At 54.6% G+C, this 24,171-nt stretch overlaps 7 protein-coding genes across 7 annotated transcripts; 1 reads left to right on the plus strand and 6 right to left on the minus strand.

Annotated features, from left to right (window-relative positions):
• Positions 1-331: 331 nt before the first annotated feature.
• BDY24DRAFT_445068 (leucine-rich repeat domain-containing protein) lies at positions 332-2,959 on the minus strand. Its single transcript, XM_076644892.1, has 4 exons — positions 2,330-2,959; positions 2,118-2,264; positions 1,598-2,040; positions 332-1,487 (listed from the first exon to the last, which is right to left on the minus strand). The coding sequence occupies exons 1-4, from the start codon at positions 2,925-2,927 to the stop codon at positions 660-662; spliced, it is 2,016 nt and encodes a 671-aa protein (XP_076492348.1). The 5' UTR covers positions 2,928-2,959; the 3' UTR covers positions 332-659.
• A 268-nt stretch (positions 2,960-3,227) lies between these two features.
• Positions 3,228-5,278, minus strand: BDY24DRAFT_403926 (D-mandelate dehydrogenase-like dehydrogenase). The gene is made up of 11 exons (XM_076642442.1): positions 4,931-5,278; positions 4,731-4,831; positions 4,494-4,657; positions 4,366-4,396; positions 4,181-4,286; positions 3,999-4,108; positions 3,819-3,918; positions 3,683-3,709; positions 3,557-3,603; positions 3,458-3,482; positions 3,228-3,377 (listed from the first exon to the last, which is right to left on the minus strand). The coding sequence occupies exons 1-11, from the start codon at positions 5,142-5,144 to the stop codon at positions 3,277-3,279; spliced, it is 1,026 nt and encodes a 341-aa protein (XP_076492349.1). The 5' UTR covers positions 5,145-5,278; the 3' UTR covers positions 3,228-3,276.
• A 14-nt stretch (positions 5,279-5,292) lies between these two features.
• Positions 5,293-7,334, minus strand: BDY24DRAFT_403929 (uncharacterized protein). Its single transcript, XM_076642443.1, has 2 exons — positions 7,114-7,334; positions 5,293-6,805 (listed from the first exon to the last, which is right to left on the minus strand). Exons 1-2 carry the CDS (start codon positions 7,261-7,263, stop codon positions 5,564-5,566), a joined length of 1,392 nt encoding a protein of 463 aa, XP_076492350.1. The 5' UTR covers positions 7,264-7,334; the 3' UTR covers positions 5,293-5,563.
• Positions 7,335-7,739: 405 nt separating this feature from the next.
• Positions 7,740-16,791, plus strand: BDY24DRAFT_419079 (C1 domain-containing protein; the record flags this gene model as incomplete). The annotated part of the gene is made up of 30 exons (XM_076643928.1): positions 7,740-8,188; positions 8,277-9,245; positions 9,329-10,814; positions 10,907-11,184; positions 11,238-11,346; positions 11,429-11,563; positions 11,645-11,834; positions 11,904-11,969; positions 12,039-12,222; positions 12,288-12,398; positions 12,467-12,709; positions 12,763-12,900; positions 12,974-13,112; positions 13,189-13,285; positions 13,356-13,427; positions 13,500-13,657; positions 13,720-13,839; positions 13,925-14,203; positions 14,268-14,432; positions 14,508-14,515; positions 14,583-14,687; positions 14,753-14,789; positions 14,858-15,080; positions 15,151-15,275; positions 15,335-15,541; positions 15,601-15,837; positions 15,909-15,940; positions 16,012-16,366; positions 16,430-16,667; positions 16,745-16,791. The coding sequence occupies 30 exons, from the start codon at positions 7,740-7,742 to the stop codon at positions 16,789-16,791; spliced, it is 7,002 nt and encodes a 2,333-aa protein (XP_076492351.1).
• Positions 16,792-17,084: 293 nt separating this feature from the next.
• On the minus strand, positions 17,085-18,283 carry BDY24DRAFT_419080 (uncharacterized protein; the record flags this gene model as incomplete). Its single annotated transcript, XM_076643929.1, has 3 exons — positions 17,085-17,182; positions 17,501-17,981; positions 18,077-18,283. The coding sequence occupies 3 exons, from the start codon at positions 18,281-18,283 to the stop codon at positions 17,085-17,087; spliced, it is 786 nt and encodes a 261-aa protein (XP_076492352.1).
• Positions 18,284-18,931: 648 nt separating this feature from the next.
• YPT1 (Rab family GTPase YPT1) lies at positions 18,932-21,605 on the minus strand. Its single transcript, XM_076642444.1, has 8 exons — positions 21,558-21,605; positions 21,023-21,161; positions 20,786-20,842; positions 20,651-20,663; positions 20,363-20,446; positions 19,836-19,966; positions 19,439-19,542; positions 18,932-19,326 (listed from the first exon to the last, which is right to left on the minus strand). The coding sequence occupies exons 2-8, from the start codon at positions 21,149-21,151 to the stop codon at positions 19,227-19,229; spliced, it is 618 nt and encodes a 205-aa protein (XP_076492353.1). The 5' UTR covers positions 21,152-21,161; positions 21,558-21,605; the 3' UTR covers positions 18,932-19,226.
• A 582-nt stretch (positions 21,606-22,187) lies between these two features.
• Positions 22,188-22,954, minus strand: QCR10 (ubiquinol--cytochrome-c reductase subunit 10; the record flags this gene model as incomplete). The annotated part of the gene is made up of 5 exons (XM_076643930.1): positions 22,188-22,238; positions 22,413-22,439; positions 22,520-22,613; positions 22,766-22,771; positions 22,902-22,954. The coding sequence occupies 5 exons, from the start codon at positions 22,952-22,954 to the stop codon at positions 22,188-22,190; spliced, it is 231 nt and encodes a 76-aa protein (XP_076492354.1).
• Positions 22,955-24,171: the final 1,217 nt, after the last annotated feature.

Genomic DNA, 24,171 nt, shown 5'->3' on the forward strand with positions numbered 1-24,171 from the left:
GGTTCGAGTTTGTGTATAGCTACGGAGCAATCGAGGCGCGTCGCCTGAGAGGGACGAGTCACCGATTCCCAAACAATCCTCCGACAAGAGGGAAATTCCTGAGGAAAATCTGCACCTTAAGTAGTTTGGTCTGGCCTATGATGTGCGCTTGGGCCATACCTTTCGAACCGTCTAGGTCCCGCTCGGATCGAAGGTCTACAGCACGAATGAGAGCTGTTTTAGGGAGAGGCGGAGGGAGATTGAGATTCTGATCGGCTCGCAGATACTCAAATTTGATACCCACCATACCTCGACGGTATTAATCACTTTGGGTTATATAGTAGACGACTCTAAAGAATTTCCATACGGTGAATTGTAGTTCGTCTATAGTTATGCAGCGGTGACTGACTGTCGCCTGAAAGGGAGAAGGCCGAGAATCCCAAACGATCCTCCAAAAGCCTATGAGCAAACTTTCCAGGCCTCCTGAAAACTTGCACAACTTTGATCGTAGTATATAATCTCAGTCTGACAGTGCGCCCGAAAGTTTCTGGGGGAACCCAGCTCCGTGTGCAGGTTTGTTCGGCGCGTCCCTCTGCTTCCCTCCCCCTTTCCGTCTTTTCCTCCTCTGTCCGCGTCAAAGCAAGGCAAAATCAAGCCAGAAAGCAACGCACCCCATCATATCAGTCCCACCCTCCAACCTCCACCCCCCAAGCATCCCCTCCTCCTCCTCCTCCCTCTCCCTCGTCTCCTCCAGGCTCGACCTTCTTCTTCTTCGCCCCAAACAACTCCACCAGATCCACTCCTCCCTTCTTCTTGCCCTTCCCCTTCTTGGGAACCTCCACGATCTTGAGAACGGAGGTCTCGGTCTTCTTGACAGGTTTGGGGGGCTCGACCTTCGTCTCGACGATGGCGACTGGAGGTTGAGTTGGAATTGGAGCTGGAGCAGGGACGCGTCGAGTAGCCTTGACGGGGACGGCGACGAGTTTTGGTGCTGGAGGAGGAAGAGCTGCTGGAATCTTGACGTTCCGTTGACCTGTAGAGGAAGGAGGGATCCTCTTCCCCACGATCTTCTCCTTCCCTCCCTCTCCTCCTCCTCCTCCGACCTCAGCGTCCCCCTTCGTCTTCCTCGATCTCTTCCTCTTCTTGACACCTCCCTCCTTGTCCTCCTCTCCCTCCTCTTCCTCTACGACCGCAGCCACAGGTGTGGTAGCGGAGAGCGAAGTCTTGACGTCGAATCCGTACCCTCCCATCGCTCGTTCGTCCTCTCCCGTAGCACGCGACTTGCGTTTCCGTTTCTTCTGGGAGGGGTCTTCTTCGGGTGTAGGAGCAGGAGGAGGGGCGGATCGTTTCGAGGAGGAGGATTTGATGGGTTTGGGAGCAAGTGTCGGTTCAGGAGAGGGAGAAGGGGAGGCGGGTTGTGGGACGGGGGGAGGAGCGTCTCGTTTGGCTTTTCGAGCGACGATTCGGGTGTTGTCGAGGATTTGGAGAGAGGGAAGGAGGAGGTTCATCTACGAAGGACATGAAGAAGGCGAAAGAAGAGGAGGTGGGTTTGGTTAGGAAGGAGACGGAGGGAGAGGACGAAGTGAAAGAGGACAAAGGAACGACGCGTCGAACTCACCCTGTCGCTGTACCCTTCCAGCTTGGTAACCCCACACCCTCTCAGTCCCAAACTCCTCAGTCCTTTCATCCCAGCTCCCGCCGGTCCCAACAACCCTTTTAGACCTTCCCACTTGTCCAACCCGCATCCTCCAAGCTCGACGACTTCGAGCCCGTCTCCTCTCCTCCCTCCTGCGGACAAAGATCCTCCTCCGTGGACGTTGTTAGGCCTAGCGTTGGCTGATTCGGAGGTCGGTAAAAGTCCAGTTCCCCAGGTTGAAAAGTGACGAGGTAAAGAAGTGATGTCGGGGTTGTGGGAGAGGGAGAGCATCCGAAGGTGAGGGAGAGGGGAGAGGTCCGGGAGGGTGGAGGAGTTGAGGAGAGTGTGGGAGGAGGAGAGTTTGGAGAGTTGTTGGAGGGAAGGGAGCGAGGAGGGGAGAATTCGAAGAGGGTTTTGGGATACGACTGCAAGGAAGAAAGAATGATCGTTAGAACGAGGGAGTGAGGGAGGAAGAGGGAAGGAGAGACGTCAAGGAACGAACTGAGCGAGTTGAGGTCCTTCCATTTTCCTACGATCTCTGAATCGAGCTCTTCAAACTCGTTCCCTGTAGCTACGAAGGCTTTGAGCGAAGTGAGGGAAGCGAACTGCTCTGGTAGGGAAGTCATCTTGCACGAGGAGACGTTGAGCACTATAGAAATTGAAACGAACGTCAGCTCGACGTCGAAGCTCAACCTCTCCTCTCTTTTGACTCACCGATCAACTCCCTCAACAATCCGAAACCATCCCAGAACCCTTCTCCACCGTTCCCTATTTCTTCATTCCCACTGAGATTCAACCAAGTCAACTGATTCCCCCATTCCTTCCCTATCCAGCCGACCTCGTTCAATCCCAACCCTCCCTCCTCTGTTTGCAACAGGCTCCCTAGATCCAACCTTACGAGGTTAGGATAGGATTCCTTAGTCGGTAAGGGAGAAGGTAAGACTTGCTTGAGCAGGATTAAAGCCGAGTTTTCTGGTTTGGGAGCTTTGACGAGGGGAGCTGAACGAGCGGGTCGATCTCGGATCGGACGAGAGGAATTCGGGCGAGGGAAGGAGGAAGGGATGGCGGATTGGGAGGGGAAGGAGCCTTTTCCGGTAAAAGGAGTGATGGTGGAAGGAGGAGGAGGAGCGGGAGCTGGGTAGGAGCGAGGAGGAGGAGGACCCGTAGAGCGAGCTGGTCGAGGAGGGAAGGAGGACGAGGAGGGAGCTGAAGTCGAGCTATGAGGCGAAGGTCGGCTCCCACTGGCTTGAGCTTGAGGAGGACCAGGTCGGTCAGCTCGTTGGCCGTTCTTCCGAGTACGAGCGGGATCCATTCGGAGAAAAAAAGGGAGAGGGAAGGAGAAGGTTGGGAGGGAAGGGACCTCCTCTTCGTGCGAGCTCAACTTTCAAATCCTCCCTCCCGCAGCGCTCAGAGGGAGAGAACGGGAGAAAATCTGTCTCTCGGAGATGGAAATATGAGAAAGGTTAGACAAATCGAGCGCAGAGTGCTCTTCTCAAGCCCAAGTCTTGAAGAAAAGCAGGTTTTTCCGTGGTTTGAGTGAAGTGAACGAGCGGCCGAGCTCGCGACGCGTTCCCTTCTCTCCTTCCCCTTCATCTTTTTCTTTACACCCACACCAGCAGCAACCCATCTAGATCGGATAAGTCGAGGATATAAAGAAATATCTACACAACGTTCACGGGCGTGTTCGGCAGTCCAGTCTTCAAGAACACACGCAGGTTCTCAAGAATCTCCTTTTCGACGGTGAATCGCATCGTCTCGTTAACTGTTCGAAAGCGAAGGAAGACGAAAGAAGAGGTCAGTAACAGTTGAGCTGAGCTCTAGAAGGAGAGATCTCAGACGTACGAGCTGCACAGTGGGGGAGGAGGAACTGAAAGGGGAAAGAAGAGGGAAGTCAATTCGAGAACCATGAGGGAGAAGAGGTGAGGGGAACAGGAAACGAACAGTGTTGGGCGACGCGATGAGCCCTGGATGTATCTCAGGCTCGAACTCTGGGAGAAGAAGTGGTCGAGAGTCAGCTTGAGAGAGATCGAAACGAGGGGAAGGTCCAGCCGACGCGTCGAGACTCACCGAAGACGTCGAGAGCTGCTCGGAGCACTTCAGATCAGAAAAAAAAAAACGAGACCGTTGTAAGCTACGAGTCCTTGAGCGTATAGGAGAAGAGCGGTGGGAGGGAAGAAGGAGAAATGCGGAGGAGAAGACTGACCCTTCCCCGAGTTCAACGCGTTGACCAGATCGTCCTCCTTGATCACGGCTCCTCTCGCAGTGTTGACAATCAGCACCCCGTCCTTCATCTTGGCGAACTCCTAGAGAGTAAGCGACGATACGTTTGGTGAGCCTTCAAGTCAACGCCGTGGTGAAAGAGAGAAGAGGAAAAAAGACGAACAGGAGCAGCGATCAAATGCCTCGTCTCAGCGTTCAGCGGGCAGTTCAGCGAGACGACGTCTGACTCGGCGAGAAGTTGATCCAAAGTCCTGTACTCGCATCCGTCTTCCTCTGATGCCGGTCGACTAGAGTGTCAGCTCGCGACTTGGAAGGAGAGGAAACGGGAAATGGGTCGGAACCGACCTTCGACCGGAAGACGCGTCCTTTTGGTGTAGATGACCTTCATCCCGAAGCTCTGCATGTGGTTGGCAACATACTTTCCAATCCGACCCATGCCGATGATACCGAGCTATAGCGAGGGAAACAGAAGAGGGAGGAGAGGATGAGCAGGGAAAAGCGCATCGACCTGAACACGATTTTGCACTTACGGTGCATGTTCGAGCATCCTTAACGACGATGCTGCAAAGATCGAAGTCGTAACATGTTTGATCAGGTTTCTCTGTAACGCGAGGCGACGACTACAAGCTCAAACGAACGATAGAGACAAATTGCTCACTCGTTATCTCTCCACTTCCCGTTGCGAGCGTTCTTCTCCTGAATCGACGACCCTCTCAGAATGCTGAGGATCATCATAGCTGTCGAATCTGCCGTTCGGATTCCCATCGTCACAGGGTTGTTGGCGTAGAGGCATCCGACGCCCGTGAGGTAGTCGACGTCGACCTGAGGGAGGGAAGAGAAAGCCTGGGAGGTCAGCGTCTCGGCCTTCTCTTTTCAGAAACGAAGAAAACCTGACCTTGTCGTATCCAGCTCCTCCAGCAACAAAGAGTTTGCATCCTCCCTTCTTGATGAGCACATCCGCGAGACCCTCGTCCAGTGGGAAAGGAGCTGGCTCGTCTGATAGGGAAAGAGGGAGCGAACGAGTGCGAAGAAAGAAGAGCGCCGATGAGCCTCAAGTTTACAAGAGCAGATGAGAGAAGAGACGAGAGAACTGACTCCATCTCATGAAAAAGACACAAGCCTTGAATCCACCTGGTGTAGATTTGACGAGCTCGTTGAGTTTGGGGATGAATTCGTCTCGACCGGCTTGGTCGATGAAGATCGGGTGGGCGTAGGAGGAGAGGGCTTCGAGCTCTGTAACAGCGAACTCGGTACGGTTGACGACGAGGACGTTGGGGAGCGAGGTAGAGGAGACAATGGGAATCTGCATGGTTGAAAGGAGAAGAAAGGAGTTGACGGGAGGGGGAGGGTGAAGGACAGGAGGGAAAAGAAGGAAGGCCAAATCGAGCTCGTGAAACGGGCCTAGCCGAAGGCGCTCTTTTCAGTGTGTATTTAGGACTCACCTGGTCAGAGAAAAGAGGGGAGAGGTATAGCATGATATCGTAGCGTTCGTAGAAAATGAAATGGAGAGACTACAGAGGAAAGATCAAAGAGGAGATAGAAGAAACGGTCGCAGAACACAAGAGAGGGAAGACGGGAATACTAACGAGCCCAAGAATCAAGAAACAGAGTACACCAGTGTAGAAAGAAAAGAAGAGACGGGGACGAGCACCTAGGAAGGAAGAAACGGAAAGATATCGAAACAAAATGACGTTACAACGAACTTCGAAACGCGTCCCAACCTCAGCCTCAACCTCCACCCTCACTCTCCTCCTCTTCCCAGCTGCTCCTCCTTACCCTCGTCCCTTTCACTACCCCTTTCCTCTGCTCAACCATCCAAACCCCACCCTTCACCTCCACCAACCCAGGACAACCCTTCCCTCTCGAGTCCCTCACCGCGACTCCTCTCCTCCCCAACGTCGCCGCCCAAGCTCGAATGGTTCCGTTCAATCCAGCACCCATCAACGCCGGCGAACCGGCAGGCAAGTAGGTGAAGCCTTGAAAGGTGACCTCCTTGAGCCTCGGGACGTGTCGGAGGGAAGCCATGAGCGGTTCGTAGAGGGTTGATTTGGCTGGTCGAGGGAGGGAGAGTCGTTCGAGGGAGGAGGAGGAAGACGCGTCCGAGTGGAAGAATTCCGGAGGAGGAGGTGGATGATTGGGCGGGATGTGGAGGGTGAGAGAGAGCAGGGAGGGACAGAGGGAGAGCGTTTCGAGAGGAAGAGGGAGGATGGGTCGAGGGAAGTCGGGGAGGGGAAGATAGGTGAGGGAGGTGAGGGATGGACCGTGAGTTTCGAGGAAGGGAGTGGTGAGATCCGCCGGAGTGGAGTGGTAAGACGAGAGGGAGAGGTGTTTGAGGGAAGGAAGGAGGGAGTTGATGAGCGTTTGGAGGAGAAGACCTGTCTGAACCCCTCGAAGGTGGAGCGTATGGAGGTTGGGAAGGTCGAGAGGTGGTTGAGGGTAGGCCTGGAAGGTGACGTCCGGCGCTGGAAGGTCCATCAACCCTCCTCCGATCAACCCTAGGACCTCCAGCTTGGGCAAACCATCGAGCAGCGATACGACTGGATCCTTCCCTTCCCCATCGACCACCCCGTTCATCAGCATCCCTAGATTCTCGAGAACGACGAGGGACTCGCTGCAGTCGGCCGACTTGAGCGAACGAAGAAAGTTGCCTCCTCCGATCAAGCTGCCTCCTCCTGGGATTCCCGAGGGAAGAACGATCTTGGTGAGGTAAGGGAGGAGCGGGAGGAGGTTGCAGAGGAGGGAGTTGAGCATCCAGGGTTGGTTCTGAATATCGTGGAAGTGGGAGGTCCCAGGGGAAGGTCGGAGGTGGGAGATGTCGAGAGTTCGAACCGAAGCGCTCTGGAGGGAGTGAGGAGATTTGCGAAGGTTATCCCAGCGAGCGTCGGCGGAGCGGATGGCAGCGTTGAATTCGATGAGGGAGGAGGAGGTGTCGAGGATCGGCGAGGAGTACAGGTACTTGAGCGAAGCTCGCTGCAAAGAGGAGGAGACGACGACGAATGGGGAGGGAGGGAGGGAACGCATCAGAATTTCGCGAGAAGAAAGTGGTGATATAGAGAGCTGGACTCGAAAACGGTAATGGGTGGCACTTGGGAGCTGATCTCGAGAAGATCTGCACCTTGCGATGGGAGGGAAACCACGTTCGTGCTTCTCGAGCTGAGGAGCTGGACGGGACGCTTCCCTCCCTTCCCTACAAGATCGCTTTGAAATCCGACCCAGCCCCTAGCCTCGATAGGCTCTTCTATACCGAAGGAATCAAGACAGAATGAAATCCAGCTCACCTTCCAACCTCTACAGACCTGAATGACGGCGAGTCTCACATCGCGAAGCTGAGCTCTCTCCTTGTCGGTCATCCCTTCCCTCTCCCCTCCAGGTCCAGCAGCGTAGAACAGAACATCAGCCCACACTTCAGAGGGGAAGGTTCCGGCCATATAGAAAGGGGGTGTATTCGATTGGAGGGTGTTGTGTGGATGCTGGTGGTTTGGGGAGAAACGAAGGAAGGTCGAGTCAGGGCGAGTCAGCTTCGAGGTCATTTCGAAGCGGAGATCAAGGGTCGGTTTCCTTCCCAACCATCAGCTTCCGAAGTGATAAAACTTCTCGGGATCTTCAAGATAAGATCAGGGTAACTCCATACATCGTAAGCCGAATTCAATCCTGCTCATCCTAGAGGGACTGTAAAGCTCATCGCTTCCCGCTTCCTCCCTTGGTCCTTCAAGCTCAACCCCCTCTGGTCCACCTCCTTCTTCTCTGCTTTCTTCTGGATCTTGGGATCCCAGATAGCTCGATATAGGAGCTTCTAAAGTCAGTTTCATCGACCTGTGTATTAAGAACGGCTCTTGGCTGACCCTCTGCCCTTCACTACCTCCTTCCCTCCTTCAGCTCGAGCTCAACTCGTTCCTCCTCCTGAATGTCGTCCTCTTCTCGGGGTCTCGCTCTTCCTCCTCCTCTCATCTTGACTTCACCTCAATCAGCAAACATCGATCTTCTCATCTCTCCAACTTCAAACTTCTACCAAACTCCTCAGCCTCCTCCTCGACTCATCATCCCATCGACAGCTCAGCCCTCCTCGTCGTCGTCAAGAAGAGCAGCTCCCGCTCCTTCCAGCAAAGGAATCCAGGAGACAAGGAAGCTCCTCCACCATCTCATTGATCGACTGGAGGACAGAGCTCCATCGGATGGAGTGTTCGACAAGGCTCTCGAGAGGGAGAGGAGATCAGGCGGCGCTGGGCTGTCGGAGGGCAACGACGACGCGAGAGACAAGACGAGGGAGGAAGAACAGGAGCAGACGATGGAGCTAGTAGAGCAGCTAAGGGATATCCTCGTCATCAGCAAAGGGCTCGTCGTCTTCGAAGAGGAGTGAGTCTTCGTCCTTGGGGGCAGCGGAACAGAAGAGGCGTCGACTGGACTCGACATCGAGAGCTGACCACTTCCTTCTCTTCTTCAGTCCGAATCAACATCTAGGACCCACTCCCATCGCCTCCAAACCCTCCTCGGTCCCTCTCCTCTCTCGTCTCCTACCCCTCCTCACTTCCCTCTTCTCCCACGAAGCTCTCTACCCAACCCTTCAACCGCGTCTCACTCGTCCTCCTCACGCTCTCCAATCAACCCTCCTCGACATCTGCACTCTCCTCATCCACTCGGCAAGGTCCAGAAGAGATGAGGACACCGTACTTTCCGTAGGAACCGTCGCCATGGGAGTCTGGGCAGGACTGGGGCTTGGAGGACTGGGAGGACCGGAAATCTTTGGAGGAGGGGTTTGGGGAGAGAGGGTGTTGAGGTTCTGGGAGTCGTTCCTTCGAGGTGGATTCGGCGAAGAGATGGAGATGGAACCTCCCTTGAAGCAGGAGAGGGACGTACGAGCCGGTCTGGGACGTGGAAAGACGACGTTCGTAGGAGGAGGAGGAGGATCCTCGTCGTCGTCTTCGATGCCAGCGATCCAGGTTTCCGACGCGTCGGAAAAGACCAGTGCGATTTCTCAAGGACACAGTGGCTGGCACCTTCACGCTTCCCCCACCTCGCCCAACTTCTCTTCGCCCTCCCTCCCAACCAGGACTCAATCTTCGTCGACCTACGCCGCTCTCGACGCGTCGCATTCCTCCTCGACCTCCTCACCTCCCTCCTCGACCTCCCTCATTCCTTCCCTCCTCTCCCACATCCTCGAAACCTTCCCTCTTCCACTCAAGTCCCCGCTCCTCCTCACCGTCTTCAGAGTTCATACTCTCATCGATCTCATCGTCGCTCGGAAACCGGACGTCTCCCTCGACCTCCTCCGCATCGTCGCTCACGGATCGCCGACGGCTCGGTTCGGAGCTCTTTGCCTCCTCGAAACCTTCTGGCCAAAGTCGGCAGGTCATCTCAACGTCGGAAAGGCTCTGCCTTCGTTCGAGTACAAGAAGGATCTCTACCTTTACGAGTGAGTCTCATCCCGTGGCCCGTTCTCGACTCTCGCTGCCGCTGCCGAAGCTGACCTTCCCTTCTGCTTCTCCTTCTTCTCAGGATGGGTCGTCCAGCAGCAACGGAACCTCACGACCGTCGTCACCACTGGATACCCTGGATCGTCTCCTCTCCCTCCGGAACTTCCTCTCCCTCCGAACGCCATCCTTTCGACCTCTGCAGATCGTGCTCCCATCCCGTCGACGGCTTCGTCCTCCACTGTACCCACTGCCTCGACTTCATCCACCACTCCTGCTACCACCCTACCTCTTCCACCTCCCATCTTCGCTATCCCTCCCCCTCCTCCCCTCAAACCATCCTCACCGTCACCCTCACCTTCTGCAAAGTCACTCCGACGCGTCTCGGTCCAACGGAGAAGATCGAGAGAGACCTCGACGTTCGAACGGAGTTTTGGCTGGGAGAGCATCACTTTAGGCTCAGCAACATCTTCTCGCTCTCCCTTTGTGGGATTTGCAGGTTGCCGTTGTGGGGAGCGACGATGCAGGCGTACAGGTGCTCGGGACCTTGCAGCCTTATGGCTCATCCGAGGTGTTTGACGAGCGGAGGAGGAAGGTTGGGAAGATGTAGGGGGTTGAAGCCGTCGGTCGAGATGTTCAGGATCGAGAAGGAGAAGTTGAGGGAGTCGTTCGTCAAGGAGTTCGAGTCGTTACTCATCTCGGAGGAGGATCTCTCGTCGTCGTCGTCGAAGAGGCCATCGTTCGAGGAAACCGCCGTCGTGTCGTCGCTCCTTCGCCTTCAGCTCCAGCTCTTCATCCAAGGGATCGAGAACGGAACTCTCGTCCTGGAATCGTCGGAGGGACCTCGCTTTGAGCTTCACGAGGTCGTCGAACGGCTTCAAGCTGCACTGGAAGGAGGAGGGCTCAAGCGGTCGAAGGCCCTCTCCGAACTTGTCGATCTCGAACGAACGGACTCTCGAATCCTCACTGGGACCCAGCTCGCCGATCGGATCGTCTTCTCTCGCACTTTCCTTTCCCTCCTCGTCCTCACCCTCAAGAGCCCAGCTCCAACTCAATCCTCCTCTCATCCCTCAGCGTCCGGATCGAGTCTCCTCCAGGTCGTCCAACCCGAACCCGCATCACCTTCATCGGAAGAGCTTGCTCCCCTCTCCTCCCATCCCTTCGACGTCGTTCCCCTCTCCCACCTCTTCTCTCAACTCTCTACTACTTTCGGAATCACCTCATCTTCGACTGCGACCACCTTCCTCTCCCATCTCCACACCCTGGGAGCCTTCGAACGACAAGACGGCCAAGCCTCCCTCTTCCCTTTCGATCTCGCCTCCTCCTCCAACCCAAATCCTCTGTCACAGAACCCGCTATGCTCCTTCGTACTTCCTCAAGGAGTCGACAACTCTCCAGTACAGGTCGAGCTCCTCGTCGCAGCCATCGAAGCATGTCTTTCCGATCTCTCAGTCGCAGTGAACGAGATCGGATTGGGACTCATGTCGAAGTTGTGCATGCCTTCAGGGAGCAGTCAGAGCTGGGTGATGGATCGGCTGGCAGGGTCAGTGATCAAGTGGATGCTTGAGGAGGTGAGTTGGACCGCTTTCTGTCTCCTCTTCCGCGTTGACGAGCTGCTGATCGACCTCGTCTTTGACGCGTTCCCCTTCCCAACCAACCACAGGAGGATCGCCTGATCATCATCGCTCGAGACTTCGTCTCTCTCTCCAGACCCATCCCAGGAGTCGCCGAAGTCCTCGAAGGAGAAGGCCACGGACCCGTCGCCTGGTCGTCGAACCTCAGCAAGGAGGAGTTTATCAAAGCCGCCGTTTCCAGAGGACCCAATCAGGTCGGAGCGGCTCGAGTGTTGGGAGTCAACGACTACAAGGTTGCGAAAAGGTCTCTCATCGACAGGCACTGCTCAAACTGGTTGCTGAGGCTGCATAATTGCGATAGGCAGCTGTGAGTTCGGGCTCGTTGGATCGTCGAGTTGAGCTGACTCTCGGATTTCACAGGTACGCCGAGATCTTTTACAAGGCTTGTGCAATCTCTTCACCTGTCTCGGACATCAACTCGTCTTCGAATGCCGACCCGAACTCCCCTGGCGCTGAGGACCCTCTTCAAGTGAGTCGACGCGTCTCGTTTCGTCTTCTCGTTGAATGCTTCGCTGAAACTCCGCCCCAACCCCACCTCCCTCCCATCGCAGGAACGCGTCGAGTTCGCCGATATGGCTCTCAGGAACGTCATTCGTCTCTCCTCTCTCGACGTCGTATACTCGGTCTTCGACGAGATCCTCTCAGTTTGGATGGATGACATCTCAGCGATGAGCACTCCCGAGAAGGTGAGCTTCGCTCCTTTTTTTCTTCTCCTCTCCCCTTCCTTCTTTACCCTGACCCCCTGCCTTGCTTCTTCTTCCCCCTAGCCCGTCGCCTTCAAATCCCTTCCTCGACTCTTCAACCGAAGCAAGACGTCTCGCGTCCAGAGCCGAATGAGTACCGCGTCGATGTCGGACGAGCTCGGAGGATTCGACGTGTTCACTGCCCAGAGTGTGGATCCCTGGAGAGTTCTGGTTGAAGTGGTGGAGTCTGGAGAGGATGGGCTGAGGAGAGGCCGTGAGTCCGGTTCCGTTCAAGCCCGTCGACTGAACGAGGAGCTGACTGTCTTTCGTCTTCTCGTCTCAGTCCGTTGGATCACCGTTCTTTCTCAATCGACGGTCTCGATCCCGATTCGGAACTTGCTTTTAATCTGTGAGCCTAGTTTTTCAACGTTCCATTCTTCCAGCTTTGTACTGATGCCCTTCATTCTTCGTTCCCAAGCGTCTCTCGTCAAGATTGACGGATCGCTCGAGGCTGCTTCGGAATTCGTGGAAGCCTGCTTCGCCGCTGCATGGTTTGATCCAGCTGGAAAACAAGATCTTATTCTCGTCATCTCGGACCTCTTCGCTCAGCATGCTTCTACTCTCATCGAGTGCTTTGAGCTCGGACGCGACGTTCAACGAAGGTGAGCTTCCCTCCTTTCAACGCGTTGTCGCTTGCTCTTCACTCACCTTGCCTTCGTTCTTACAGTCTTCGCTTCCTTCGTCGAGTCTTGGGATCCCTTCTGCTTCTTTACGGATGCCCTCGAGAGCACCTTCAGCTCGGGAAGCTCGTCGAGAGTGAAGGAGTCTACAGCGACGCGTGCGTCTTCTTTTATTTTGCCCCCTCTCCCATCTCGTGAGCTAATGATATTTTTTTGACTTCTACAGAAAGGGTGTCTCCGCTCGAACGATGTCTCGATACTCCGTCATCACTCGAAGCCTGGAAGTCAAGATCGACGTCGTCGAAACTCTTCAGCAACTGTCGGAGAAATCGCAAGCTGCTGCAGCCCTCGTCGGACAGTTCCTCCTCGGGCTCCTCACCAAATCCGCTCAAGTTCAAGCTCTCGACTCTTTCGTCGACAAAAGGATAGAGCTTCTGCTTTCTATGCGAGTCCCTTCTTGTCGGAACCGGTGCCCTCCTCTTCCTTGTGCTGACTCCGTCCCTCCCCTCCCCTGCTTCTCAGAACCTGGCATCTTTTCGAGGCCGACGTTCCTACCTCGACAAGAGTGTCCCTCCTACTTCGGATCCTCTCAACGAACAGCCGAGCTCTCCGAAGTTTCCTGGACGCCAAGTTCGAGGAGTCCATCGACGTTGATTCGAAGTCGGTCGCGTCCTCTCTCCCTTCCGTTTTTATTCCTAGTCACTCAGATCTGACCTCTTCCTCTTCGTCCTAGATGCTCGACGCTCGAAATACTGTTCCGGATCATCATCGAGCTGAACGGGGACGAATCTGCGTCGATAGACTCCGATTGGCGAGCCACCGTCGTCGAAATCTTCTTTCGCTTCTTCGCTTGCTTGTGGGATCAACGAGATGTGCGTCCCTCTTGTTCTCCATCTTCCTACGTCTTCTCGCTCAGGGTGCTGACCAGGTTTCCGTTGGATCGCACAGGAACGAGTCCGGTCGAAGGCCACGATCCTTTCGGCGTCCCTCTTCCCTCCTCACTTCGAACTCGTCTCGCAGTCTTGGGAAGCTTTCCTCGATCAAGGTTAGCCCCTGAATCCTCCGAAATGACGTCCCTCGAGCCCACGCTGACTTCCACACCTTTAATTTCCCAGCCGACTCGTCGGAGAGGACGCGTTCGATCTCGTTCCTCGTTCAGCTTCATCCTTACTTCCCTGGCTGGAGAAGTGCGTCCACCTTTCTAGAGGCTTCAACGGTTCGAGATCGAACTGACCTTTTCCTCCTTTTACTTTCCTCAGTCTTGAACTGGAGCGTCGTCTGGAACCTGCTGTTCGAGGAGGAGTACAACGTCGAGCAACACACTCGAGCTGTCGGAGGAGAACGCTCGTCGGTTTACGGGCTCGATGATACGTCGGAGGATCCCGCTACGGCTCTCTTGGAGGCTGAACATCTCAGGGTGAATACGCTGCCTTCGGGACCATGCTCGGGTCGCTTATCGTTTCGACCTTCTCTCTTCAGATCCAACTCCTCGACCTCGCTCTCCTCTGGGTCGGAGACGGGATCCAGATCGACCTCTTCTCCCTCCTCAAAGTCAAACATCACGTCATCAAGACCATCGGATTCGAGCATTGCGAGATCGTACCCTCCATCGACGGTCAAAAGGTTCTTTCCGGCCTCAAACCAGACTCGTACTAATCTAACGCCCTTCCCTTTTCGTCCACAGTTCTGTATCCAGTTCTCGAACCTCGACAGGTTCACTCCAGCGGCTCTCTCCGTCGTCTCTGGACTCAAACGAGTGCTTGATTGCCATCACCACCTCGATCTCTCTCCGTCAGCCATGGGAGTAGTCTACCTCGACGAAGATCACCCGTCTTCTCACCTCGTTGGAGCTGCTTTCATCGACGTTGTCATCTCGGTCGTCAACTCGAAGGTCGGGATCAAAAACCTTCCTTATCTCGAGCAGAGATGCTGGCTCGAGAGCTTCTTGATCATAGTCTACAAGGTTTCGTCTTCAGATTTCTTACCTTGCTTCGTTTTCCCGCAACTGACCTTCCGTTTCTCTCCAGCACGACTTCGAATCCGACTCCCTCGTCCACCTCGAAGCTCCCCTCCTCGAAGCTCTCAAGACCATCACCTATCTCTCACCTTCCATCAGCCCAGACAACCAGCAGATCATCATCACGACTTGCAAGATTCTGCTCGACCAGTGGGACGAAGCCGTCGTGGCGAAGGTGAGTGGATCAGGGCTCGATTCGACGCGTCTATTTGAAGCTGACTCTGCTTCCCCGTCTTCTCTCCATCATTAGGTTATCAGGTGAGAGGACCTTTCCTCTCCTTGAGAGATCAAGCTTCATCTGATTCGTTTGCACTTGCTTCATCAGTCGTCTCATCTCCAACGTCTCTCGACTTCTCAATTCGTTCGGTCTCGAATCCACAGGGACGCTCGCTATTCAAGCTCGTTCGTTCATCCGATCAGCTCTCAAGAAGTAAGATATCTCCCTATTTAATTTTTTCACAAGCTGCCTGTTTGACCTACGTCTCTTTCTTGCAGATTCGGGGAAAGAGGAGTCTACCTTCTTCAGTTCAAGGTTCGTCAAGCGCGAGAGCATCGTTTCGACCTTCGAACTGACTTGTCCCCTTCCCTCTCTCTTTCCAGGAAGCATCGGATCCCAAAGCCATCGATGCAGGCTTCGATCTTTTCGCTATCCTCTCTGCCGTCTTCGAATCCACCTCGGAACTTCAACAGGTCTACTGGGACGTCATGCATTCACTCCTCTCGGTCAACCTCCCTCGACCAGCGTTCTCTTCGATCCTGAAGAGCCTTCATCGCTTCGCCGAAGTAGCGCCTCCGACACGTCTTCCTCCTGATCTAATCACAGGTGATTATCATGTCGGCCTCGCTGTATCGATCGATACCAAGCTGATCCCACCCCTTCTCGTTCGCTTCAGAGTTCGGTACGTTCTTCAGTCGAATCGCTCGACATACCTCGACCTGGAAAGATCAAGACCTGGATCCCAACCCTCTACTTAGCGTTACAAGTCTCGTCTTGGTTGGCAGTCGAAGCAAGACCTCCGTGAGTCTTCGCGTCCTTTGAATCCCAATTACAGCTTGCTGAACTGTTATTCTCTTCAGGTTCTCCTCCCCGACGTCTTCGCCCTCCTCCAAACCTTCGTCGCCCGTTTCGACGTGAAGAAGGAGACTATCTCGCAGTTCCTTGCCGCTTGCACTCTGGTTTCGACCGAACAGCGACCACCCATCTCCATCCTTCTCGATGCAGCAGAAATGGGACTTCGAAGGATGGAAACGATGACTCCTTCGACCTTGGGATCCCTGCTCGAGGTGAGTCCAGCACGACGGCCTTACCTCGACTTCTCCGCTGACACCTCCTCTTTCTGTAGTGCTTGGTTTCCCTTCCCCCTCCCAACTCTACCGTCAACCCTCGCCAACCCACGCTTGATCCATCCCGTCTCCTTCTTCTCGCCCCTCTCGCCCTCGCCTTCATCTCCTCCTCGCCTCCTCACTTCCATTCGAACTCGGACTCAATCGCTTCCCTCTCAGCTGCTCGGTTGGTCCTTGCAGCAGATGAGATTGATTCATCTCTACTGGGGCAGCTCCTTGTAGATCAGCTTGCGAGTGTGAGTGTTCTCTGCTCTCCTTTTCTTCAACCCGACGCGTCGCTGATCGTTTCGCTTCTTCGACCCAACAGGATGAGAACCCCGATCATCTCCGAGTCTACAAGTGAGTCCGTAGCACCTGGATCTCTACGAACAGCTCGTGCCGACTCTTCTTTCGACCCTTTCGTTCCACAGCTGGCTCGCTCTCGCCGCTCTCACTCATCCACGCTCGAACCAAGCTCGACGCCTCCTCGACGTCTCCTCCTTCGCCACCTACACCTGCTCCTCCACCCTCGCTCTCTCACAGTTTCCTCAAGATCCTTCGAAACCAGATCGGTCCGCTGAGCATCTCTCAGCTGGCTTCGCCTTCATGAAGCTTTGGCTTCTTCTCTCTCGAAAAGGACGGGAGGTCGACAGCGAGGATGGAATCGTCGTCAGGGCTGCGAACGAGTCGTCGACGGTCGAAGGGAAGGAAGGAGAGACATGGGACTCGTGTTGGCCAGCTTGGGAGAGGTCGTTGAGGTTGAGCGAGGAGGAGACGAGGAGAAGTGTCAGTCTTCTCGAGTCGTTCCACCGTCGACGCGTCTGACTTCTTGTTCATCCTTCTCCCCAGCCCATTTCCACGGTCCTCCACTCTATCTTTACCGACCTCTGCATCTTCATCTCCCTCTCCCACTCTTCTATCCTCCTCACCTCCGGTCCCTCTCTCGAGCATCATCTCCTTCTCGTTCGAGAGCTCTCCTCCAGCAAGCTCGTCGCCGTCAAGCTCAGGAGAGCTCTGGATCTCGTTCGTTCAGGAGGAGCAGGCGAGGAAGGAGGGTCGATCGCTGTTGAGGCTGCTGGAGCTGCTGGTGAGTCTATCCCTTCGACTTGTGTTGTCCAATCCTTCACTGAAGTCCTCGTCGGTCTGCTTTCTCCGGAACCGCAGAGGATCTCAAAGCGGCTGAGCGACTGAGGAGTCTCAGAGGGCTTTGATGATCTCTACATTTACGACTCTAACGAATATCTACGAACTGTGGTATCTCTCTTTTCGACGAGGGGCGTCTGATTGCGCGTTGGGCCAGCTTCGACTACTTCGCTCACGTCGAAACGAAAGGGCTCTCGCATCTTCTACTCGAATCATTATTATTATCCGAATCTAAGAGCTTACGGACCGAAGGACGACGTGGTCTAGTTAACTACTTGGTGCGAAAACATTCGAGTCGACGCGGGAGGGAGAGGGAGCAGAAGGAGAGCCAAGTCGTCCATAGACCGTACAACAGAAGAAGTTATAGAGATCCAGCGAATATTGCTGGCTTAGGATGGGAGTGAAGACCGAGGTACGAGGAGAAGGGGAGGCCAGAGTCGAGTCCTTGGAGCGACGCGTCTGTCGAAGGAAAAACAGAGGGAGGGGGCGAAGGTACAGAAGAAGGAGGCCGATCCGTCGTCTGAACAAGAAAATTCTACTTAGTGAAAAGACGAAGAACTCACTCCTTCAGACTACCACGACCTCGATATGCCTTCGCATCCTCTCCCAAGCGACCCCTCCCCATTTCCTCTCACACTCCTCCTTCAAACCCTCCAACGCATTCGTTTTCCCTTCTTCCGTCGCCACCAACACCTCCAACCTTTCCATCCCCTCCACCACGAATCCTGCTTTCCCGCGTGTCTCTGGAATCATGTTGGTCCGCGTCGTGTCGAGAACGAGCGCTCTCATGGCCGAGTTGCGACCCAACCTTCAACGACGAGAGGTCGTACCTGACTTCGAAGGAGAACTTGGCCGAGCGAGATAGGACGAAGGAGAGGGCGTAGTGCCATATCGCTCGCTCGAGGGTGAAGAGCTTGATCCGTTTCCATTCGAGCCTGAAGCAGTCGAAGTCTGGAAGACTGGCGTCGCTAGCACCGTAGCCTTTGAGGTGGAAGGATGTTGGATCGCAGAGAGCGAGAAGCTGGTCCAAACGCCTGTTGGTATATATCGGATTATGCATGGGCAGGAGGATGGAGAGAGAGCGAAGGGGGAGGGGAGGGTTGGACGATGGACATCGGTCCTTGGTGAAGTGGATTGGGTCTGACTCTGGGTCGTTCGTCCATGGCCTTGGACCGTCTCCTTCCTCGAAAAAGATGGAGAGATGTTTGATCTGGGTGAGAGCGAGATAGGGGTAGAGATGGCTTTGGTAGGATGGGTCCTGGGAGAGGAACAGAAGGAAGGAGGAGGAGGAGGAGACAGTCGTGAGCTCTGAAGCGGAAGGAAGGGAGCCAAAATCAGAGAGAGGAAGCTCACCGGTCTAGCACAGAGAAGCTTTCGAATACTCTCGATTCCATAGAGAACGACGTCCTCGTACAGAAGAGGGGAGGAGAGCTGGAGGAAGGCGAGCGAGAGGGTCGAGCACTTTGCGAGAGTCGCTTGATCGCACAAGCTCAGGATGTGAGTTTCGATTTCGGTAGGGATGGCGGGAAAAGGGTGGAGAGGGAGAGGAGAGGGAACCATTACTGAAGGGGAGCAGGGAGAAAACTGAAGGTTTGTTTTTGGGTCAAATGGGGGTGGAGGAAGAAGGAAGGGAAGCGAAGGTGAGCTCGTCCCTCCTTCCTTCGAAAGAGCACCTGTGATCGCCTCCCTCGACTTGGCCGTTCGTCCCTCTTCGAATCTCCCACATCGAAGCACCAAACTGGGCTGATCATCCTCTTCTATTTATTTTCCTTCTTTCTTCTCCAAACAGACTCATCCCATCCTCTTTGAATCGTTCGAGCAGCCGTCGCCGTCGCGTCGTCCTCGAGCGTCAGTTTCTCATCTCCTCAGGTTCTATGGACTGGCCTCCCTCCCGCCGGGCCTCGTTTCGTAGGAATGGTTGATCTAGGGTGGATACCAAAGGAGGTCTCTAGTCCAGAGACGGCAGGGTATGGGGATGAGATGAGATGCGACCCAAACGGGTTTGCCTCGCTCAAGAACGTAGAAAGCTCGACCCTATCGAAAAGGCTGGTTCGAGATGATATCTACTAGTGTACCGAAGACTTTCATCTGGGTTTGACTCTGAGGTTCGAACTCTCGCTGTGACGAACGAAATTCGACGCGTCTCCTCTCCCTCGCCCTCTCTCTTACCCACTCATTTGCCCTCTTTCTCCCCTCAGTCCGAATCAAGGCCCAGCAAAAACAGAATCATCAAAGAAAAGAAGAAAATCAAGAACCAAGTCGAGTCAAGGTCAAAACGAAAGAGGAAAAGGAAACGTACGAGTCGAGAGTCAAGTGCAGAATAGAAAATCAAGTCAAGGTCAACAACCTAGCCACCCCTCTTCCCTCCCTCTTCGCTCATCTCCTCCTAGGAGCACACCACCTGCACATCTACTTCATTAAGCTAAAAGCCGAGAAACGAGAACGGAAACGAGCGAGGGGGATACGGATTTGGGTGAAGGCGAAACGGGAACGAAGAGGCGATTTAACAACACCCTCCTCCAGCTTGCTGAACGGACTGTCCGGGCTGAACCTTGAGGTTGGCCTTTCCTCCTGGCCCGGCTGGGATGGAGGTGGATCCCATGCTGTGGAAAGAGAGAGGAGCGAGGAAGGGGAAAGTGTGAGTTTCGAGAAGAGACGGCGAAGGAAGTCGGAGCGTTGAGGGTTGGAAGAGTGAGAAGGGGAAGGGACACTCACCGGTCCTTGATCTGCTTAGCCATGGTCAAGAAGGCCTGCTCGACGTTGGTGGCCTCCTTTGCCGAGGTCTCGAGGAAGGGGATCGAGAGCGAGTCGGCGTATTCCTACGAAGAGGAGAGGATGAGAGGGAAGAAAGGTCAGTTGGAGTTCGACGAACGACTATGTACGAGAGCGTGAGGTTTCGATGACGGACTCGTCTTCTACGTGAGTTCTCTCAGGTCGTGTCGACGAGGTCGTTCAAAGGACTCGTCGCGGCTCTTTGTTGCTCGCTTCCCTTCTCCCTCTCCTTCCTTCCCTTCTCGCTTCCCCAACTCTCTCCACAACACCCACCGTCCTCTCCTCCCTCGACTACTGCTCTCCCTTACGACCAGCCCATACCGCCGAAGAAGACACTCACCTTAGCAGCTCCGTACTCCACCACCTTCTTCGGCACGAGATCGTTCTTGTTTCCGACGAGAAGCTTGTTGACACCCTCGATGGCGTATCGGTCAATCTCCTGCAGCCACTGCTTGACGTTCGTGAAGGTGTCTGTGATTCCAGTGGAGGTGATTAAGAGACGAGGAGGACGAGGGAGGGACGAGGGAGGGCGGAGAGGGAGGGAAGATAAGGTTGAGGGTTCGAGCAGGAGGTTAAAGAGGTGATGGCGAGGTGTTGAAGAGATGATGGTTGAGAGAGAGGTACGGGCCGTTGATGAGGTTCGAGATGAGAAGTAGGAGGTGGGCGAGCGATGAGGGCGATGGAAGGAGAAGCCGCGAGGAGGAAGGACAGGGGGTTCGAGGCGAGGTTCGAGATGGGAGTGGAGGAAAGCGAGAAAGAGGAGGGAAGGAAGCAATTTCGTCAGCTCAAAGCTCTCGTACTTTCGAGGACATGATCTCCTTCAAGTCTGGAGACGAAGAAGGAAGAATAAAAGAGATGGGAACGAACCGTTATCGGTGACATCGTAAACGACAATGATTCCGTGAGCTCCTCGGTAGTAGGACGAGGTGATGGTTCGGAAACGCTCCTGTCCTGTAGAACGTTCATCCAGACGGCATCGAAAGCAAGAAAGTCAGTCCTTGAGTCTTCCCATTCGTGTTGAAGCTGTGAGCAAGGAGGAGCAGTAACGGGCGGCCAGAGAAGGAGAAGAGGGGACAACGTCTGGTGTCCTCCCTCGCTGCCTCCCTTCTTCCTTTCCACCTTCCTCGCCACAGCAAGAAAAGAAGATCAACTAACCAGCAGTATCCCACTACATTTATCCGAGCCCATCGAAGGGAGAGGAGAGTCAGCACCTCGACCTTCACGAAAGCAGAAGCGAGCGACGGAGGAAGGGAAGGGAAGGAGGTCAAGAAAGGGACTCGAAGGACTCACAATCTGCAGCTTAACAGTCTTTCCCTCGAGCTCGATCGTACGGATCTTGAAGTCGACCTGGGTCGATGAACAAAAGGGAAGAAGGTCAGTACATATCCTGTTTCGCTGGTAGATCTAGCGAGCGACCTTCCAGCCGGGCTTCCCGACCTCGTCCTCTGGTCTCTCCTCCCATCAACCCTGCGCCCACTCCGTCTCCCCAGATCTCCTCAAACAGAAAACCAGAACGCATTTACTCACTCCGATGGTTGAGATATAGCTCTCCGTGTAGGTGTCGTCTGCGAACCTCAAGAGCAAGCATGACTTTCCAACTCCGGAATCTCCAATCAGAAGGAGCTTGAACAGGTAGTCGTATTCAGGGGTGGACATAGTGGGGGTTCTGTAGGAGTTCGATATAGAAGGTTTGGCGGTGAGAGTGGTGGTGGAGGAGGAAGGAGGTTGAAGAGGGGAGGGAGAGGGGTCGAGAGGAGGGTTGGAAGGAGGAGGAGCGAGAGGGAGAGAGAGAGAGAGAGGTCAGCTCTTCGTTTGGTTCGTTCGCTCATTCGGTTCGCGGTGGAGCGACGTGTTTGAGAGGAGCGATGAGAGACGATGGGGATGTATACAACTTCCTCTGCTGAGGACGAGAGGAGGAACGGTACAAGGAGGAACGACGATGATGACACTGCCACGGTTCCTTCTTCTCGCTCTCTCGCTCTCTCCCTTTGCTCCTCCCTTTCTCCTTCTAGACAGCCCATCCACGCATACACTCTCAACACACAGATTCAAGGAAACTCACGAGAGGAGAAGAGAAAGGGATGGATGGAGGAGGGGGGAGGTGATGGAAGGTTGAGGTCAAAGCGTGCCAGAGTCAGGCCGGGTTCGTTTCAAGTCGAAGGCGGATCGAACAACGAGAGTTCTTTGTTGCCTTTGTTCCTTCTCTTTGAAGGGCTGCAGTCAGAAGAGCGTGCATATGAGCTCAAGAGGGCCAAGAAAGTTTTTTTTTTTTCTACCGAGAGAGGCAGAGAGGCAGAGAAGACAAGGGGACGTCATCGCGCCTTCTTGTTGCAAGCTCTTGTTTCCCTCGGATATGGAGATTGGACGACGCGTTTGGACGTGTAACGTTGGTGGAGGGAGCTGTTTGTCTACTCGCTCCCTCGTGCAGAGCAGCCAAGAAGCGAACGAGCAAGAGAAGAAGAGGACAGACGACGACGAGCTCTCTCTCGGGTCGACTCGCCTCAACACCCCGTTCTGGCCGTTCCTCTTCCACCATCTCCTCCCAGAGCTACCGAGACCTCATTCACTCACTCACTCACTCACTCCGAACGATGGTCTCCCAAACAAGAAGAGCAAGCAAACATCCCATCCCGACCCAAGTCTACACCCAATCCCTTCTCCCTTCCCCGACGACGCCGTCGATGCTGCTGGTTTAGAAAGGCTTGTCGCAATCGGGAGTCTTGTCCGTGAAGTGCTCTCCGAGCTGTGGAGTCACAGGTCGATCGAGGAAACGTGGATGAAGGGAGGAGGGAGAGGAAGAGGGAGAGGAAGGGAGGGAGAAAGGTGAGCTCCTTCTTCGAACAAAACGGATCGAGCTCATGCTGCCTGGAATCAAGCACAACGCGAGACGGAGCAGAGATGGATAATGGGAACGTACGAGAGGAACTTTTTGGAGGACATCTCGCTGCAAGATCGAAACAGCAAAACGAAAGGTCAACTCAGGGAGAGAGGAAGGAAACGAAGGAGACGACGACGAAGACGAACCTTGAAGATGGGCGTGGCAGACATGAAGAGGGTGATACCGGCTCCGGCAACGACTCCCCATCCGACGAGAGCTGGGGACCATCGCATCACCTTCCTGTGGGAGCGAGAGGGAAAGGAAGGAAGGAGAGGGTCAGCTCGGGTCTCCTCTCTTTCGCTGTTCGATTCCGTTTGGCTCGTTCGTCCCCTTCCGAAAGCTGCTAGAGTATCGGATCGAGGAGAGAGGATGTGGGAGGATGAGAGACGCACTCAGGGCTGTATAGAAAAGATAACAACAAGAAGAGGTCAGCCTTTGTATCAACGGAAGGAAGAGCAAGATCGACGTCCTCCTTTTCCTTCCTTCCTCTCTCCTCCCTCTCCTCCCATGCAAGATAGGGAAACGTACGTGATGGGACCAAGACGCATAGGAGTTTTAGAGAAGACGACTCGACCGGACATTGTTGAAGAAAGAGAGAAAGAAGGGAGGGAGGGAGAGAAGGAGAAGGTCGTGGTTGGGGTTGAGCTCGGAAGGGGCGAATGAGAGGGAGGGGAAAAGGGCAAGGAAAAGGGGAGATTTTCTTTGGGGTATGGTGGGTTTTCGGAGGCAGCTTCGGTTAGGACGGTGTGTTGGAATGCTGGGAGGAGGAGAGATGTGAAGGGGAATTTATTTCGAGAGAAACGGACCAGAAACGGGTCGAAAGCAGATGGAGCTGAGGCTGGACGCGGCGCGACTCCCGTTTCCCTCGAAATCCTGCCTCTCAGCAGCTTCTGAGCTTTGTTCTCTTGCTCGAGGAAGAGCCCACCAGTCGAACATTGATATTTGACCCGCTTTTCTGCTCACTTTGAACGTCAATGAAGCGACGCCGACGCTGAAGTTCATCCATCCAGCAAGCCCAATCGCAAACGCTTCGCCTGCCACTTTCTCCCTCCCTTACAGCGACCACCCACCCGACGTAACCCCTGGAAGGACTGAGAAGACTTCTGCGCGAAGTCTCGAGCGAAGTTCCCCTCCAAAGCGAGGTCGAGGTCGAACTCGTCGGCGAGAATCGATCCACAAATTGACGGGTGGGTTGGATCTGTTGGAGTCGAAGGATGTAGAGGGAGCGAGGGAAGCAATTCGGTTTTACACATGAAAGACTCGAGGGAGAAGGGTGTGAAGAGGGAGAGAACGAACGAGTCGAGGTCCGACGAAACGAGAACGAAAGGGAGAGAAAGCAACTGGACTTCTTTAGCAAGGATCGAATGCTGCAGAGGGAGAGAAGGAGGAAGTTCAGCAGATGGTCAGTTGAGAGTCAAAAGGACCGTCGCAGAGCGAGGAAGAAGTCGAAAGCAAGAGTGAGAAGAGGGAAGACGTACGAGATGGATGGACGCGTCGTGCGGTGAAGAGATCCACGACGAAGGCGAGGCGAGAGAGGTAAGAGCGTACCGAGACTGTGATTTAAAGCAAAGATGAAAGAGTGAGTGGGTCAGTGGAATGAGAGAAGGAAGAAAGAACGAGAAGGAGGGCAGGGGACGAACGTAAGACATTCGAGGTCGGTTTGGTCGTCGTTATCGAAGAGAGGGAAAGATGGGCATAGGGGGGGGCACGATAATGTTGTCTGGGTTGATGAGGTGTATTCTAGAAGCGAAAACACAAGGGGAAAGGTCGGAAGAAGAGAACGTAAGCAGGAGGTCCT

The sequence above is a fragment of the Mrakia frigida genome, assembly GCF_051309035.1.
Source record: "Mrakia frigida strain ATCC 22029 unplaced genomic scaffold BDY24scaffold_49, whole genome shotgun sequence".
In the NCBI taxonomy this organism is placed as follows: Eukaryota; Fungi; Basidiomycota; class Tremellomycetes; order Cystofilobasidiales; family Mrakiaceae; genus Mrakia; species Mrakia frigida.

What these genes read in the sequence shown, in the direction of transcription:
- BDY24DRAFT_403926 (XM_076642442.1), bottom strand. Translation starts at nt 5,144, where the DNA reads ATGCAGATTCCCATTGTCTCCTCTACCTCGCTCCCCAACGTCCTCGTC. An exon ending in GAGGAGCTGGATACGACAAG is followed by an intron (nt 4,658 to 4,730) that starts GTCAGGTTTTCT and finishes TCCCTCCCTCAG; the next exon opens with GTCGACGTCGACTACCTCAC. An exon ending in TCATCGCGTCGCCCAACACT is followed by an intron (nt 3,483 to 3,556) that starts GTTCGTTTCCTG and finishes TTCCCCTTTCAG; the next exon opens with TTCCTCCTCCCCCACTGTGC.
- BDY24DRAFT_403929 (XM_076642443.1), bottom strand. Translation starts at nt 7,263, where the DNA reads ATGGCCGGAACCTTCCCCTCTGAAGTGTGGGCTGATGTTCTGTTCTAC. An exon ending in AGGTCTGTAGAGGTTGGAAG is followed by an intron (nt 6,806 to 7,113) that starts GTGAGCTGGATT and finishes TCCTCTTTGCAG; the next exon opens with CGAGCTTCGCTCAAGTACCT.
- YPT1 (XM_076642444.1), bottom strand. Translation starts at nt 21,151, where the DNA reads ATGTCCACCCCTGAATACGACTACCTGTTCAAGCTCCTTCTGATTGGA. An exon ending in TTACGATGTCACCGATAACG is followed by an intron (nt 19,967 to 20,362) that starts GTTCGTTCCCAT and finishes CTGGAATCACAG; the next exon opens with ACACCTTCACGAACGTCAAG. An exon ending in TGGAGTACGGAGCTGCTAAG is followed by an intron (nt 19,543 to 19,835) that starts GTGAGTGTCTTC and finishes TCCTCTTCGTAG; the next exon opens with GAATACGCCGACTCGCTCTC.
- BDY24DRAFT_445068 (XM_076644892.1), bottom strand. Translation starts at nt 2,927, where the DNA reads ATGGATCCCGCTCGTACTCGGAAGAACGGCCAACGAGCTGACCGACCT. An exon ending in ATTGTTGAGGGAGTTGATCG is followed by an intron (nt 2,265 to 2,329) that starts GTGAGTCAAAAG and finishes CAATTTCTATAG; the next exon opens with TGCTCAACGTCTCCTCGTGC. An exon ending in GAAGGACCTCAACTCGCTCA is followed by an intron (nt 2,041 to 2,117) that starts GTTCGTTCCTTG and finishes TCTTCCTTGCAG; the next exon opens with TCGTATCCCAAAACCCTCTT.